Source organism: Melopsittacus undulatus, assembly GCF_012275295.1.
Source record: "Melopsittacus undulatus isolate bMelUnd1 chromosome W unlocalized genomic scaffold, bMelUnd1.mat.Z SUPER_W_unloc_1, whole genome shotgun sequence".
NCBI classification, from domain to species: domain Eukaryota; kingdom Metazoa; phylum Chordata; class Aves; order Psittaciformes; family Psittaculidae; genus Melopsittacus; species Melopsittacus undulatus.
This window is the reverse complement of record NW_022993942.1, coordinates 2,129,180-2,147,623: the sequence shown is the minus strand read 5'-3', so window position 1 is coordinate 2,147,623 and position 18,444 is coordinate 2,129,180. Positions and strand designations below refer to the sequence as shown.

Genomic DNA, 18,444 nt, shown 5'->3' with positions numbered 1-18,444 from the left:
ATTTTTACTCAACTCTAAATGTTGTGTCTACTCCCTCCATAGCAAAGCATCTGGCTCACAGACGAACAGCTGATTGTTCAGATTAAAACCTAGATTGTCTCTTGAATTTCAAGTTAAAGTAGTAGTCATAACTGAAAATAACTGTCCTGGGTTCAGCAGTAGCAGTCATTTTTTCTCCTTAGTAGCTGGTGCAGTGCTGTGTTTTTGACTTTTGGCCTGGGAACAGCACGGATAACACCAATGTTTTTAGTTGCTGCTCAAATGTTTACTCTGACCAAGGACTTTCTGAGCCTCATGCTCTGCCAGGGAGGAGGGGAAGCCAGAAGGAAGCAGAGACAGGACACCTGACCCAAACTAGTCAAAGAGGTATTCCATACCACAGCATGTCATGCCCAGGATGTAAACTGAGAGTTACTTGGAAGGGCTGGTTCACTGCTGGGTTGGGCTAGGTATTGGTCAGTGAGGTGTTGTATTCTCTTCCCTTATCATTGTTATTATTGGTGGTAGCAGTAGTGGTTTGTGTTATACCTTAGTTATTGGACTTTTCTTATCTAAACCCGTGGGAGTTACATTCTTTCAATTCTCCTTCCCATCCCTCCAGGAGCAGGGGGAAGAAAGGAGGGGGGGAGTAGACTGAGTGGTTCTGATTTATGGCCTGGGATTAAACCATGATAGCTCGTTTTGGCGCCCAACGTGGGACATGAAGGGTTGAGATAAAGAGAGATCTGACTGGAGTGTGTCTAATTGTATTTGTGATAAGCATTCATTTTTTTGAATTAATAGTCACTCATCACAATGTTGATTTATTGTCTCTCAATTGTGTTGCTCTTGATCTCACAGTTTCAGCATGTAGTGACTTACTTGCAGCTGGTATCTGCTGTGTTAGTGTTTATTGGCTGGGGGCTTTGGGCTAAGGTTCTTGTCTCATTGTACTTTATGGTAATGACTTGTAATACGGGCAGGCTCCAGCAGCAGGGTGGGATGGACATGGCAGTGGACTTGTACCTGGCCATCCCACTGCTCTTCACCACCCTGGGCCTTGTCCTCGCCTCTGTCTTCGTGAGGCTGCAGGGAGCTGAGGGAGAACAGCCCCAGGGACCAAACGGCGGCGAGAGTGGGGCCGGAGGCCGGGAAGGAGCAGCTGCCGGTGGTAAGGGGTCATCAGGGCAGAGATGCAACAAAGAGATGGATTCATGATCGAGTGGTGGACTTAGCAATGGACACTTCTCCCCAGGTTATGCATGAGTGTGAACACTGCACACAGCCTCTCCTGCTCTGAAAGACTGTTACAAGAGATGGAACCTGACATCATGGACTGAATGGACTCAGCAGCACTATAGGGATTGGTCTATGCACAGACTTTCTCTGTCTGTGTATGTGTATGTATATCTTCTGACCACACCACCCAAGTCTTGGAAAGCAGACGCAGGGCCTGTGAGAATGAGGACCTTAGGCCCACTGTAGGAGAGGATCAGGTTCGAGATCATCTTAGGAAACTAAACATGCACAAGTGCATGAGACCTGATGAAATCCATCCACGGGTCCTGAAGGAGCTGGCGAATGAAGTTGCAAAGCCACTGGCCATCATATTTGAAAAATCATGGCAGTCAGGTGAAGTTCCTGATAACTGGAAAAAGGGAAATATAACCCCATTTTCAAGAAGGGAAAATGGATGACCCAGGGAACTACAGACCAGTCAGTCTCACTCTGAGCCTGGCAGAATCTTGGAGCAGATTCTCCTGGAAGGCATGCTAGGGCACATGAAAAGCAACAATGTGGCTGGTGAGAGCATGGCTTCACTCAGGGGAAATCCTGTCTACCAGTTTGGTAGCCTTCTATATGATGGGACTACAGAACTGATGGACAGGGGGACAGAGCAGCTGACATCATCTACCTGGACTTGTGCAAAGCCTTTGACACTGTCCCACGTGACATTCTTGTCTCTAAAGTGGAGAGACGTCGATTTGACAGATGGACCACTTGGTGGATAAAGAATTGGCTGGGTGGCCGCACGAAAAGAGCTGTGGTCAATGACTCAATGTCCAAGTGGAGACCAGTGATGTCCCTCAGGGGTCAGTGTTGGGACTGACCTTCTTCAACATTTTTTAGTGCCATGGATAGTGGGATTTAGTGCACCCTCAGCAAGTTTGCCAATGACACTAAGTTATGTGGATCAGTTGATACGCTGGAGGGAGGGGATGCTGTCCAGAGGGACCTTGACACACTTGAGGGGTGGGCTAATGCCAACCTTATGAAGTTTAATCATGCCAAGTGCAAGGTCCTACACCTGCGTTGGGGCAATCCCAAGTACAGTGTCCTGGTTTGAGCAGTAGCAGTCATTTTTCTCCTTCTTGGTAGCTGGTGCAGTCTGTGTTTTGACTTTCAGGCTGAGAACGGTTGCTGATAGCAAGTATGTTTTGAATTACTGCTCAAATGTTCGGTTTTGTCCAAGGCCTTTTTCTGAGCTCATGCTCTGCCAGGGAGGAGGGGAAGCCAGAAGGAAGCAGAGACAGGACACCTGACCCAAACTAGCCAAAGAGGTATTGCAGACCTTAGCACGTCATACCCAGGATGTAACCGGGAGAGACCCAGAAGGGCTGGAGCTCTGGGGGGATGGAGGAGGTATCGGTCAGTGCTCGGTCAGGCAGGGTGGGGTGAGTTATGGGTCAGTGGCTGGTGAGGTGTTGTATTCTCTTCACTTGTTATTGGCTTTATCATTATTATTTGTAGTAGTAGTAGCAGTAGTGATTTGTGTTATACCTTAGCTATTAAACTGCTTATCTCAACCCGTGGGGGCTACATTCTTTGGATTCTCCTTCCTAACTCTCTGGGAGTTGGGGGAGCAAGGGGGGGAGTGAGTGAACGAGCTGTGTGTGGACTTGATTTAAACCACGACACACAGCTACAGGGCAGGGTTACTAGAATTAGATGATCTTAAGGTCAAGTCAACCTAAGTCAACCATAACTATTCTATGATTCTAAAATGCTCCAGCAGGAGCTTGATGGCAGTGACACAACCCTGGCATTCTTAGGCAAAAAAAGCTGCTATTTCCCAATGGAGGGACACAACTCAAGTTCCCAAATAATTTGTGTCCTGGGTTCAGCTTTAGCAGTTATTTTTATCCTTCCTTGTAGCTGGTGCAGTGCTGTGCTTTCAACTTTAGTCTGAGAACAACACTGATAACAGCAACGTTTTTAGTTGTTGCTAAGTAATGCTTCCTCCGACCAAGGACTTTCTCAGTGTCATGATCTGCCAGGGAGTAGGAGAAGCTGGGAGGAAGCAGAGACAGGGAAGTGAGGGAGCGGCTGCATGGTCCCGAGTTACCAGCTGAGCTTAAACCACTACAGTCCTTTGTCATGCCCAACATAATGTGTCTAATCATATTTGTGATAAGCATCCATTGTTTCAGATTAATAGTCACTCGTCACAATGCTGACTTATTGGCTCTCAGAGTTGTAGTGATTGATCTCAGAGTTTCAGCATGTCACACCTTACTTGCAACCAGTATTTGCTGCTTAATGTTTAATGGCTTTGGGGCCTGGTCTAAGGTTCTTGTTTCACTGTACATCAAGGTAATTACTTGTAATAGGTGAGTATCATTGATCATGAAAATGGTCCGGCTTGTGTTCTCAGCGTGGTCATCACCTATATACTTTGGGAGGCATATAATGGGAATTTTTAGCAATTACACATCTTTATTTAACTCCTCACAGGGTCAACCTATGAAGGAGACATTCCCTCACACCCTCCGCTCCCCCACCATTGAGGGACAAATCACGGCAACATGCTGGGGGTTGGCCTATGCCTACAGAGAGTCTCTGGAAAAAGATGTAACTGGATCTCATGGCAAAGCAACAGACAACACAGATACCCAACCGCAAAGCACAGCAGCTACACCAACCCTGACAATAAACACTACAGCCACTCCATCTCTGCTGACAAAAACTGCAGCCACTCCAATTACAGTGAAAGACACTGCAGATAAACCAACAGACCAATCCGTGCCAATACCAGTTGCCCCTGTAAGCAAGGGGAAAAGAAAACAAGAGCCACAAAGAACAACTCATGCAGTGAAGAAAGACCCACTGCATGTGCTACAGGGGACCTTCTGATTGAGAGGGATTACTACAGGAATCAAAGAAAGAAAGAAGAAGAGGAAATTTCTCAATCCCAGACCTCAACCAAACTGCGGAATACCTGAAAAGATTTCATCCATCATCCAAAGGAGCACATCATCACCTGGTTGCACTGATGCTGGGACAAAGGGGCAGAGAGCCAAGAACTAGAATGTAGGGAAGCCAAGCAGCTGGGATCACTTCCTAGGGAAGGGGGAACTGACAAAGAGATTGCAAAAGAGAAAAGGACCCTTAGCCTCTGGAGGTGGCTCTTGGCAGCCGTGAAGGAAAGGTTTCCCTACAAGGATGATGTAATGTGTCACTCAACCAAGTAGACCAGGATAGAAAGAGCCATCCAGTACCTGAGGGAATTAGCTGTTCTAGAGACAATAGAATCATAGAATAGTTAGGGTTGGAAAGGACCTTAAGATCATCTAGTTTCAACCCCCCTGCCATGGGCAGGGACACCTCACACTAAACCATGTCACCCAAGGCTCTGTCCAACCTTGCCTTGAACACCGCCAGGGATGGAGCATTCACAACCTCCCTGGGCAACCCATTCCAGTGCCTCAGCACCCTCACAGTAAAGAATTTCTTCATATCCAATCTAAACTTCCCCTGTTTAAGTTTTAACCCGTTACCCCTTGTCCTATCACTACAGTCCCTAATGAATAGTCCCTCCCCAGCATCCTTAAATGCCCCCTTCAGATACTGGAAGGCTGCTATGAGGTCTCCATGCAGCTTTCTCTTCTCCAGGCTGAACAGCCCCAACTTTCTCAGCCTACCTACATATGGGAGGTGCTCCAGTCCCCTGATCATCCTCCATAGATGATGATCTATCGTAGGCCAGATGCCAGGAATGCATCCGTAGATCTAAATAAAGTTGAATGGATATAACCCATAAGGAGGAAACTTACATGGTGTGTGCCATCATCATGTACCCACTCAATGGCATCAATGACCTGGAGTGAGGCAACACCACCAACAGTGGATGAAGTGAGTCATCAACTCCAAGAGTACCAAGAAAATCTCACCCCTTCCACCATTTCAGCTGTGGAAAAACTGACCCAGGAGTTCAAACAATTGAGAGACAATCTATCCAGCTCCCTACATGTACCAACCCACATCTCAGCTATTAACAGAAGGTAACCTACTTCCTGAGGGAGAAGATAGAGGAGGTACACTCGATGGGCCACCCCACAGTTTTACCTGTGCGATCATGGATAAGACATGAGAAAGTGGGATGGAAAACCTACCTCAGCTATGGAGGAACGGGTGTGTGAATTGGAGAACAGTGGTCAAGGATGATCCTCCCAAGAAAGCTGCTACTCCAGTCTTGGGTGAGCAGCTTCCCAGAAGGACTGGAAGATGTGATTTTACTCCAGCTCCTGTGATAAGGAATTCTAACCACTTTCTACAATATGTAAAGTGGAGAATCTTAGGATCATTATTAAAGGGCCCCTGCCTCCAGCCAGGATGCCATCAAGCTATCAAGGGGTGGAACCCATCTATATTTCCAGAGTTACAGGAGGATCCCAAGAGGTGACTCTACTGGAGGCTGAAATCAGCCTGACTGGGAAGGAGTGGCAAAAGCACCCCATTGTGACTGGTCCAGAAGCTCCAAGCATCCTGAGCATAGATTATCTAAGGAGAGGGTACTTCGAAGACCCAAAAGGGTACCGGTGGGCTTTTGGTACAGCTACTTTGGAAACAGAGAAAACTAAGCAGCTGTCCACCTTTCCTGGTCTCTCAGAGGATCCTTCTGTTGTGGGGTTGCTGAAAGTCGAAGAACAACAAGCGCCAACTGGAAACACAATACTACACAGGCAGCAATATCGCACCAACCGAGACTCCCTGATTCTCATCCATGACCTGATCCATAGACTGGAGAGCCAAGGAGTGATCAGTAGGACCCACTCACCCTTTAATAGCCCCATATGGCCAGTGCAAAAGTCCAGCAGAGAGTGGAGAGTAACAGTAGACTATTTTGGCCCGAATGAAGTCACACCACCCTTGAGAGCTGCCGTACCAGACATGCTAGAACTTCAGTATGAACTGGAGTCAAAGGCAGCCAAGTGGGATGCCACACTTGATATTGCCAATGCATTTTTCTCAATTCCTTTGGCAGCAGAGTGCAGGCCACAGTTTGCTTTTGCGTGCAGAGGTTTCCAGTACACTTGGAATCAACTGCCCCATGGGTGGAAACACAGCCCTAACATCTGCCATGGACTGATCCAGACTGCACTGGAACAGGGACAAGCTCCAGAACATATGCAATACATTGATTACATCATTGTGTGGGGAGGTACAGCGGAAGAAGTTTTTAAGAAAGGGAGGAAAATAATCCAAATCCTGCTGAAAGCTGGTTTTGCCATAAAACGGAGTAAGGTCAAGGGACCTGCATAGGAGATCTGATTTTTGGGAATAAAATGGCAAGATGGAGGTTGCCAGATACCCACGGATGTGATCAAGATAACAGCAATGTCTCCACCAACTAACAAGAAAGAAACACAAGGTTTCTTGGGTGTTGTGGGGTTCTGGAGAATGCATATCCCAAATTACAGTCTGACTGCAAGCCCTTTCTATCACATGACTCAGAAGAATGATTTCAAATGGGCCCCTTAGCAACAAGAAGCTTTTGAGCAAACTAAATAAGAGATAGTTCATGCAGTAGCCCTTGGACCAGTCCGGAACAGGCAAGTTGTGAAAAATTTGCTTTGCAGCACAGCCAGGAAGAATGGTCCTACCTGGAGCCTCCAGCAGAAAACTCCAGAGGAGGCTTGAGGTCAACCCCTCAGATTTTGGAGTCAGGGATACAGAGGCAATACCCCAACTGATAAAGAGATCCTGGCAGCCTATGAATGGGTTAGAGTTGCTTCAGAAGTGATTGGCACTGAAGCACAGCTCCTCCTGGCACTCCAGTTGCCCATGCTGGGCTGGATGTTCTAAGTCAGGGTCTTCTCTACACATCATGCAATTGATGCTACATGGAATAAGTGGGCCACATAAATCACACAGTGAGCTAGAACAGGAAATCCCAGTCATCCAGGAATCCTAGAAGTTAACATGGATTGACCAGAGGACAAAGATTTTGGAATGTCACCAGAGGAGGAGGTAATGCATGCTGAAGAGGCCCCACCATATAATAAACTGTCAGAAAGTGAAAAGCAATAGGTCTTATTTACTGATGGGTCCTGTTGTATTGTGGGAAAGCATCAGAGATGGAAGGTAGCTGTATGGAGTCCCCCCAGACAAGTTGAAGAAACTGCTGAAGGAGAGGGTGAATGGAGTCAGTTTCCAGAGGTGAAAGCCATCAAGCTGGCCTTGGACATTGCTGAATGAGAAAAGTGGCCAGTACTTTATCTCTGTACTGACTCATGGATGGTGGCAAATGCCCTGTGGGGGTGGTTGCAGCAATGGAAGCAGAGCAACTGGCAACTCAAAGATAAAGCAGTCTGTGCTGAAGCAGGCTGCTGGGCCTGGATGATGATTCAGGGGTAATTGGTGATGTACTTCTTCTTAATCTCTATTCTCTCTATACAGTAACGACCTATTGCTAACTTACTTTGGTACTTATATACCTCTATCTCCGATTTGCCTTATTGTACTTATTCACTATAGAGATACTTACCTAATTCGCATTAGTGTGTTTGCTTTTAGTGTGCTTCTTTAATAAACTCTGCATATTATACAGCTAATGTGTGGTCATTTTGTGGCCTACCTTGTCTGTCAGCAGAACAGGGATACACATTTACCAAAAGCCACCTGGTTGGTCAACATCACCCAACAGGGCTGGCCCAGCCCAATCAGAACTTTTATGCACTATAAAGGGGGGACAAAGTTCCTCTGGTGAACATAAAGAATTTGTTGGGAAAGACAGTCTGAGTTTTTCCTGCTTCAGGTAAAGGGAAACCCACTCGTGGGATTGCTTTTGCTCAGGGACCTGGACATACTTGCTGGGTAATGCAGGAAGATGGGGAAGTCCAGTGTGTACCTCAAGTGGATTTGATTTTAGGGGAAAACAGCCAATGAACTCAATTATATGCTGTTGCATGCTATATAACACTTTTATAACCCATCAGCTAGATGTCCATCACTACTCTGGGCTTTAAAAACAAGATATGTGCTGTCATGATGATTAGCAGAGAATAAAGTCATAGGAAAAGCTAGCATCAGCAGAACTGCTGATCACCATCATCTAAGGTCACCATCACCTGAGCCTGACTTCCCTCTGATCATCACCCCAACAAAGAATGAACTTTGATGAAACCAGAGGAGCTCAGCAGTGACAATTTCAGCGGTATCGTCAGCAGGCAGCAATCCAACACTACACACTGTTTCTCCTGCACTGAAAGATGGGTACAAAAGATGGGGCCTGACATCATGGACTAGATGAATTCAGCAACTTTATAGGTATTGGCCCACAAACTAAGGAATGATATCTCTTTCTGTGTTGGGGGGTGTGTATTATACATACATATGTATATGAGACAAGAAGTGACGGCATATAAAAAAAAATGGGATCTGAGCATGACATGAATGGTGTGAAATAAGGAGTGGATACAGTCCTCAGTTCAGCTGTAACAGTTATTTTTCTCCTTAGTAGCTGGTGCAGTGCTGTGTTTTTGACTTTAGCCTGAGAACAATGCTGATAATACAACAAGGGTTTTAGCTGTTGCTAAGTAATGCTTACACTGATCACAGACTTTCCCAGTCTCATGCTCTGCCAGGGAGGAGGGGAAGCTGGGAGGAAGCAGAGATAGGACACCTGACCCAAACTAGCCAAAGGGGTATTCCGTACCACAGCACATCATGCCCAGTATATAAACTGGGGGGAGTCACACCAAAGCCAGATCGCTGCTCAGGTCAGGCTGGGTATCAGTCAGCGTGTGGTGAGCAGTTGTATTCTCTCCCCTTGCTACTTCCCGTATCATTATTATTATTGGTGGTAGCAGCAGTGGTTTGTGTTATACCTTAGTTACTGGACTGTTCTCATCTCAGCCCATGGGAGTTACATTCTTTCGATTCTCTTCCCCACCCTTCTGGGAGCTGTGGGGGAAGAAGTCAGGGGAGTGAGCAAGCAGTTGCATGGCTCTAAGCTACCAGCTGGGCTTGAACCATGACAGAGGCATTTCCCCCTTCTCAGTGGGTCACAAATTCAGCAGTGGCAATTTGCCTACCAAAGGACACAGATGTATATGTACAGCAGCAGACATTTGGCTGCTGGTTTTCATGTGGCATGATGCTTACAGTTCCCCCTCCACTACGAAGAGAGTAGCAGTTTGCAGCTCTAAGCACTGTACATCAGCAGAAGAATGAGATGCTTGGGTCAAAGTACTGGCCAGAAAACCATTCCATCTCCTTTGTGGCAAAGGTATAAGACCCCTGAACAGACATCGTAAGGTACAAAACCAGCCTGAAAACTCAGTCACATCATTTCCAATTAAAAATAAATCTGTCACTGTTAATCTCAAGAGCAAAAGCATTTAAATAATTGCTTCTTCAGACATATGCCTGTCCCTCATTTGAAGACAATTTGCTGCACTGTTTCAATCTTCAAAAATCATACAACCACTTTAGATTTCATACCTACAAGCAAATAGTTTGAAGAATCCACAACTCAAGTCCTGCAAGCATTGGCACCATTCAAAACCAGAAAAAAATTAAGGATCCACTGAAGGAGAGGATCTGGTTAGAGATCATCTTAAGAACCTGAATGTGCACAAGCCCATGGGACTTGATGAAATCCGTCTGCAGGTCCTAAAGGAGCTGGCAAATGAAGTTGCAAAGCCACTGGCCATCATATTTGAAAAATCATGGCAGACAGGTAAAGTTCCCGGCGACTGGAAAAAGGGGAACTATAATCCCCATTTTCAAGAACGGAAAAATAGAAGATGCGAGAAAGTACAGAGCAGTCAGTCTCATCTCTGTGCCTGGCAAAATCCTGGAGGCAGATCCTCCTGAAAGGCATGCCAAGGTACATGAAAAACAGGTGATTGGCGACAGCCAGCATGGCTTCTCTAAGGGGAAATCCTGCCTGACCAATTTGGTGGCCTTCTATGATAGGGCCATGGAACTGATGGACGGGTAGAGCAGTTGACATAATCTACCTGGACTTTGGCAAAGCATTCAACACTGTCCCACACAACATCCTTGTTTCTAAATTGGAGAGACATCAATTTGACAGATGGACCACTCAGTGGATAAAGAACTGGCTGAATGGCCTCACACAAAGAGTTGTGGTCAATGGCAAAATGTCCAGTTGGAAACCAGCAATGAGTGGTGTCTCTCAGGGATCAGTGTTGGGACCGGTCTTGTTCAACATCTTTGTCAATGACATGGACAGTGGAATTGAGTGTGCCCTCAGCAAGTTTGCTGATGACACCAAGCTGTGTGATTCAGTTGATATGCTGGAGGGAAGGAATGCCATCCAGAGGGACCTTGACACGCTTGTGAGGTGGGCTGATGCCAACCTCATGAAGTTTAACCGTGACAAGTGCAAGGTCCTACACCTGGGTGGGAGCAATCCCAGGCACAGCTACAGGTTGGGCAGAGAAGAGATTCAGAGCAGCTCTGCGGAGAAGGACTTGGGGGTGTTGGTCAATGAGAAAAAGAACATGAGCCAGCAGTGTGCGCTCACAGCCCAGAAAGCAACTGTATCCGGGGCTCCATCAAAAGAAGCATGACCAGCAGGTCAAAGGAATGATCCTGCCCCTCTATTCTGCTCTTGTGAGACCTCACTTGGAGTATTGTGTGCAGTTCTGCTGTCCTCAACATAAAAAGCACATGGAACTATTAGAACAAGTCCAGAGGAGGCCACGAGGATGATCAGGGGACTGGAGCACCTCCCTTATGAAGACAGGCTGAGAAAGTTGGGGCTGTTCAGCCTGGAGAAGAGAAGGCTGTGTGGAGACCTCATAACAGCCTTCCAGTATCTGAAGGGGGGCTACAGGGATGCTGGGGAGGGACTATTCATTAGGGACTGTAGTGATAGGACAAGGGGTAACAGGTTGAAACTTAAACAGCAGAGGCTTAGACTGGATATAAGGAAGAAATTCTTTACAGTGAGGGTGGTGAGGTGCTGGAATGGGTTGCCCTGGGAGGTTGTGAATGCTCCATCCCTGGCAGTGTTCAAGACCAGCTTAGATGAAGCCTTGGGTGATATGGTCTAATGTGAGGTGTGGCGGGGGGGTTGGAACTAGATGATCTTAAGGTCCTTTCCAACCCTAACTATTCTATGATTCTATGAAAGGAAGTTTTTTTCTGGTTTTAATTATACACTTCTGCATGAAATCTATCCTTCTATATTTTGTTCACATGGAGGTTTAAACTGTAGAAAAAGGCAATCCCATACCTTGTTCTTTCCCCTTAAAACAAAAGGTCAGGAAAAAGCACTGTTTTTATGTCTTTAACATAGGAAGGGAAGATTAAGAGAAATATAAAGTTTAATACCCATTTAAATTTTACAATTAAAGCAGCAGTACTCAAACGCAAAATTAGAAAAATATGTATTCAGGGGAAGACAGAATAGATTTCTATCTCAGTCTGAAATTCAGTACTCAACAGAATCTGTACTGAGCCCTCTGAAAAAACTTTATTTAGGATCCTACTCCAACACAGGGATTTTCATAGCCTTTAGGTATACACCACCTTTCCCAATAGAAGGTTAACACAGTTATTTATTGACTGATATCATGTATCCTCAAAAGCTAGAGACTGTTTAAGTGATCACATACCCCACCTCACTGGTACTTAGCTTGAACCTTCAAGCAGGTTAAATTCAGTCAAAAAGACAGTTTAACTCCCTTAAGTTGCAGAAGGCCAAGAGCACTTGAGCACTCAGTAATATATGTAATGATTAGCAAAACATCTTAAAATAATACTGTCTAGCTTAATTGCTGGCAGCTGAATGTACAAACAGCAATTTAATGACAGTGAACCACTAAGCTCCAGAGATTCAGGGTGATGAGCAACCACGATAGTTCTTCAAGTTTAGTATCAAAAACTCAAAGCATTTGCCATCAGTTGTTTAAACAGAACTCAGACTTGCCAAGATACCTTTGCCACGGGAAAGCTACTCCCAAAGCTAATCCTCCTTTCCAACTTCTTCCAAGAAAACTATTAAAACAGATGCTTGCTCCCAAATCTAAAGATACTACATGTTAGTTTCCTCTACTAAATCACTGGTCTTCCACACAACTGGCAGGACTGTCCCCTCAACAGATGTACTGCCAGAAGCAATCAGTTAAGGTTTGCACTGCTGCCTGTTGATCAGCTTGTGAACCCCTTCCCATTTAAATGTCACAAGCCCATAAAAACCCCATGCATCCCCTCTTTTTGCACTCAATTGACCATCCCTATCATTAACCAAGTCTCTTAGGCTGCCATTTACCACTAGAATGCCTGCACTAAAAGAACGGTTTAAAATCATAGCTGAAGACACAATCTACTGCCCTGCAGCACTGCCATCATGGTGTGCAAAAGCAGCATACCCACCTTATGGCATCCAGGATAGGTTGGCATAGCATCAAGGGTAGAGGTGCTGGGATTCTTGCTGGTGCTGGCCATGATATTCTGGATCTGGGTGAGCTCTTGCCTCAGGACCTGTTTCTGGTGGAAGCTGAAAGCAGGATGGTTGGATGCCATTGTAAAGAGCAACAGGAACTCATCCCCTGTGCGGCCCTCGTTGAGTTGTAGCCCATAGTTGTTAATGACCGAATCGATGTGGGTGAGGGTACGGAAGAGGACCCCGGCCGCCTCTCGGTGGGCAGACCCGAGCAGGGCAAGAGACACCAGAAGTTTGCTGCGTATCACCTCGTCCGTCAGGTTAGTGAGGCTCCCCAGGTCTGCGGGGTTGTTGGCCTTGATTTCAGAATCACGTAGGGAGTGATAATCCTTGCGGGCCAGGTCCTCCAGGCAGGCGCCCAGGAAGCGCAGCTCCAGCGGGATGCACAGGTCCAGGAGGCCGCACAGGAACTCCACACGCTGCGGAGAGGGCAGCTCGGAGAACCAGCGGTACACACCATCCCGCTGCAGCCTCGGGCACCGCTTCTCCACCATGGCGCTCCGCCTTCCCCCGGCCCGGAGGGCGCACACCCTGCTGGAGGCCGCGCAGGCGAGGGCAAGCAACAGCGCCCCGAGGATGCGTAAGGCCGGGACCTCAATACTCCCGAAGAGTCCCCCTTCGCGCTCCCGCCCCCCTGACAAGCCTAGCCCCTGGGGGGAGAGGGGGGCCGGCAGCGAGGAGCCCCAAGGGCAGCCACCGGCGGCGCAAGCCCGAGCGCTGAAGCGTGGCCTGGCCGCGGGGTCCCTACCCGGCAGGGCCTGGAGGCCTCCAGCAGGTCTCTGCGCTCCCACGCTCTCCCTCCCTCACTGGGTAGCTCTTTCTCTCAACCGGGCGCCAGCTGCCTCCATTCGCCACACTTGGCCCCACCAAAACCGCCCCACCGCCACCACAACCGCGGGAAATAATCCCTCGTAGGAAGGCAGCAAGCAGACGGAGGGAACAGTGGCTGAACGCTCACAGCCGGCTGGTAGCGGAAGGATCCCGCAGTGAGAAGTCACAGCCGGAAACGGAGCGGGAAGAAAAAAAAAAAAAAGAGCGGTAGAGCACCTTCACTCCCGGCCTGACCTTACGGAGGATCACACCCACCCCCTCAGCGATTAGCTGAGCCGTCTAGGCACACCTGGTGCTTGGCTATCAGTACACAGGCCCTACACTCTTCCTCGCGTACAGAAACAGGGTTTCGGAGATTTGTCAATCACCACCTTATAGACCCCCGCCCCCCCTTAATCCCGCCCCTGGCGCTGATTGGTGCAGGGGTGCGGTATAGCCAAGCTGCTGCTGGGTGTGTAATGCCAAAATCCTGATAAAGCTTTTGGTACCAGCATTTACCTGAACAGCCTCTTCAAACCAAGTCGTGCTATGCAGTCAAAGCCAATTGGGCAGTTGACTTCAGATTATCTTTAAAAATGTGGAAATTAGCGACACTGAAGGGCTCTTAAAATGGTGATATCCCCGCACATACACACCCCTTCCCACTCTAAGCTGGGATTCTGGTTAACATTTTGTAACACCTTTATCATCTTCAGATTTGCCTACGGGTTGCATGGATGGTATTGTGATAAACACATAAATGTATTGGCTTTTGCAAATCATAGGTGTTGCTGTGTGGATATGAGTTCACAATGCTCACTAAAGATTAAGATTAGACAACAAGTTGAAAATGGACAGAACTCTTGAGCAAAATAGAGTCACAGCAAAAGAATTGGTAAAGAAGGGGGGGAGCTTGATATGAGGAAAGCTAGTGCCTGGACAACATAGGGTTAAAGTACTTTTAGCTTAACTTCGGTTGAAAATAAAGAACAATGTTTGTGTTGTAAGTCTGTGGTGAGATAACAGAATTTAGTGGCCCCACTAAACATGAGTGAATTATTTCACTCCATCCTTCTACGTATCAGTTAGTTTAGAGACAGTGCCTCCCAAACATCTACTAGCTTGGGATACTCCTTGTCTACCCGTCCTGTTTTGCTTGCAATAAATTTTGTACAAAGGTCACACTGTTCTAAATCTTTGCTAGCTATCAGAAGAATTACAGATATGTCTGGTTTCAGCTGTGTGATTACTGGGACATCCAACTGTGCCAAAGGTGAAAAGTACACCATGAGGAAGACTGCTTACTTCATCCTCCAGACCCTTGCCCACAATCACCGGACAGCAGTTCACAGACGCCAAGAGGAGAGGTATGTTAATAAGTTCCTGGAGCTAGTTATAATATTCCCCGCCTATACATGGGAATTATGAATATGTATATGACTAATGCAATAGTGAAAGTTTATAAACCTGTAACATGCTAATCAGTGCACCTCTGGCTACAGTCACGTGCCCAGTGCTGTTGCTTTTGCTTTATTGACTTTGTCCTTCAATAAAACCTTGTTATCTCATTTAGAGGAGTGAGTTCACATTTCACAGTATCCAGCAACCAAGAGGCTGACACATAATTTATTTTTTTCCTAGACTGTTTTTCTATGGGACTTGGCTGTATGTCTGCTGCAGCCCGGTAACCAGACTGCGCATCAGATAGATAAATGATATGGGTGGTGATCTTTAAGTGGAGCAGGCCAGGAACAACATTTTTAAATGCCGCCTCAGACAGGCAAAGAATGATTCCAGACTTGATTTTTATATGATGGCAATCTTGCAAGACAGAGCATGTGTTTTAGTTTAACAAGTGCAATATTTCTGCAAGGCAGATAAACAAAAGAGCTAACACTAATGTTTTTAGGAGCACAATTGTATTTTTGCCTTGAGTTTATCTTTGTGGGATGAACACGGTGCCTAAATGCAGACTGCTTTTTGTCACGAGTTATATGAACATTTGTGTTGGTATCATATAAGAGGAAAAAGCTTATTCCTTTGGGTGATGGCTTATTGTATACCTCATTATGCACCTTGCTAAGACGAACTGACACACCACAAAAATTCCAGATGCTGGTAGTTTATCCTTTTTTATTTCCCTGTGGAATATTTTTACACCATCAACTGCATTTATTGAAGCCATACTGAAATGCAAGAGTAAACAATCAAAGGATGCTAACTGGGTCTGCAAAATGTCATATATTGTAAAGCTACACAACTCTGCTTATGTGTGGCAGACTCCTGCCATGAGAGGGTCCTTGAAAATCCCACAGCCTCTCTGTGTCCTTCCCTTGTAGCGATCCGAAAATTGAATGAAAACCATGTGCTTCCTTTTCCTGCCATGCCCTGTATTGTCTACTGGAGGAAGGGATAATGAAGAAAACAGAGTGCTCTCAGTCCCTTAGGAAAGGTTTGCATTGAATTGCAGCAGTAGACATAAGGACACCAAGTTCTTTGGTGGCTTTTCTGTTTATATTGATGTCTTTACCCAGGATTAATCCATCCTGAAAGTGCTGCACTGTGCTTAAAGTCAGGTATCTGATTATTACCTTGTAGGCTTAAATTATAGGTTTAAACTAACAATAGTGGGTGTGTCTTTAAACTAACATAGTAAAATACAGCAAACTGTTCTAACTTGCTAACACATAGGGAGTAAAGAATGTTCAGCTGACAGGTGAAGGAACATCATGGGACTGATAACAACTAAGGAAGCAGTAAATAAGACCAAGGATTCCAGCCTTCATGATAACAGAGACTAGAACAGAACAGAAGCAAGGACGTACCAACTGCTAACTCAGCACTAAGACCTTGCAAGCATGTGCAAGCACTGAGGTCATTCAATAAACACAGTGAGGAAGACTGTTGGTGACAACCAGAGAACCCTACTCAGCAAGAAAGCGCATGCGTAATTAGGATGCAAATATTATAATTAGTTCCAGGGAAATCTCATTACTATAGAATCATAGAATAGTTAGGGTTGGAAAGGACCTTAAGATCATCTAGTTTCAACCCCCCTGCCATGGGCAGGGAAACCTCACACTAAACCGTGTCACCCAAGGCTCTGTCCAACCTGGCCTTGAACACCGCCAGGGATGGAGCACTCACAGCCTCCCTGGGCAAACCATTCCAGTGCCTCATCACCCTTACAGTAAAGAATTTCTTCCTTATATCCAATTTCAACTTCCCCTGTTTAAGTTTAAACCCATTACCCCTTGTCTTATAACTAGAGTCCCTAATGAAGAATGCATCCCCAGCATTCTTACAGGCCCCCTTCAGATACTGGAAGACTGCTATGAGGTCTCCACGCAGCCTTCTCTTCTCCAGGCTGAACAGCCCCAACTTTCTCAGCCTATCTTCATATTGGAGGTGCTCCAGTCCCCTGATCATTCTCTTGGCCCTCCTCTGGATTTGTTCCAACAGTTCCAGGTACTTCTTATGTTGAGGACACCAGAACTGTACACAATACTCCAAGTGAGTTCTCACAAGAGCAGAGTAGAGGGGCAGGATCACCTCTGATTCAAAGAAAACTCCAGGAACAAACTTGCCAACAGTTTTCAAGCTGACAAGCAGGTATTCTTTATTGTGGCACCGGGAGACACGGGGGATAGCTCCTCCTAACATGTGTCTCTATATTGCTACACAAGCCATCCTTATATAGTCCCTGGGCATACATACATATTCATGAGGCTACGTATGGATTACATCACTTTCCAGAAAGCTCCCCGCATGCATACAGAATTGTGGTGGTGTCTCTGAGGGTCATTTACTTCTTCCAACAATCTTCATCACTTCTGGCAGCCTTTGAAGCACGTGCAGTAGATGCTTGTACCAGTTTAGTTGGTTCGTTAGCACCAGAGACATAATAGACCTCCTATCCTCCTACTTATCAGTTAGTATACCCGTAGCCTATCCTGGACACCTGCTATTCCCAGATACTCCTTATCCCTGTGTCCTGTTTTTCAAGACTGTTTTTCTTAAGACCACATAAACTGTAATGATTTATCTTATGCCAGTATGTTCTCTAGCTGTACTCTATTTTTTTTCTATGTACCATGCACCTCAGTAATTTTCCACTGCTACTGTTACAAAGCCATCAAACTTAACATTGCTTAAAACTAATTCTAAAGGTTTATATATTCCATTTTGTGATTTTGTGTTCCCCTTGTTTCAATCCTCACTTTTTCTGTCCTTTTGCAAATTCTTTTGCAACATTTTATATATTACCATTGCCATCAAAAGTCCTTTTGAAATAATTTCCCATTTCTACTCGGTGCTTAATTTCATTCCTTTTCCAATCCTCATAATTGATCATAGATAGTTTACAACACCAGAGGGAACATTGTATCATACCACAAGTAATCAATATTAAAATAATTAACATCAATATTCTTGCAACCAGTTGCCTCAACCAGGAGAGATTTGGTAACCATGAAGTTAACTCTTTCCATATTTCTTCGAAACCACAGGCGGTGTCATCCATGGCCGTCTCATGAAATATCTTAGTTTGTTTCCAAATTTTCTCCAGATCTGTTTCAATTCTGCCACTTTGGTCTATGTAGGAACAACAAACTCCTCCTTGTGATGCCAATAACATGTCTGGAGCCATTCGGTTTTATACCACTTTAGATAGGCTGGTTATGTCTTGTTGTTCTGCCTGCATTATATCAATGTCTTTACTTTCCATTTCCTCTATGGTTGCTGAGATATTTACAATTGCTTTCTCTAATTCACTTACTCCCAAACATGGAATTAGCCCTCTCACAAAACTATGAAATGCAATATGCCATTCAATAATTGGGTTAAACCTTCACTTAACCCGTTTAACAAAACTTCTAATCCAGGTTCCGGAAGGATACCTGTCGATAATAGTAAAATTGGGTATTATAGCACCTAAGGTGCATGCCCCTTTC

General features: G+C 45.7%; 1 protein-coding gene across 1 annotated transcript in view; it reads right to left on the bottom strand.

Annotated features, from left to right (window-relative positions):
* The window catches only part of LOC117438195 (zinc finger CCHC domain-containing protein 14-like), an 83,910-nt gene extending 70,734 nt beyond the window's left edge, over positions 1-13,176 (bottom strand). The window contains exon 1 of the mRNA XM_034073677.1: positions 12,613-13,176. Coding sequence (XP_033929568.1) covers positions 12,613-13,176 — 564 coding nt within the window. The remainder of the gene's footprint in view (positions 1-12,612) is intronic.
* Between the last annotated feature and the right edge of the window lie 5,268 nt (positions 13,177-18,444).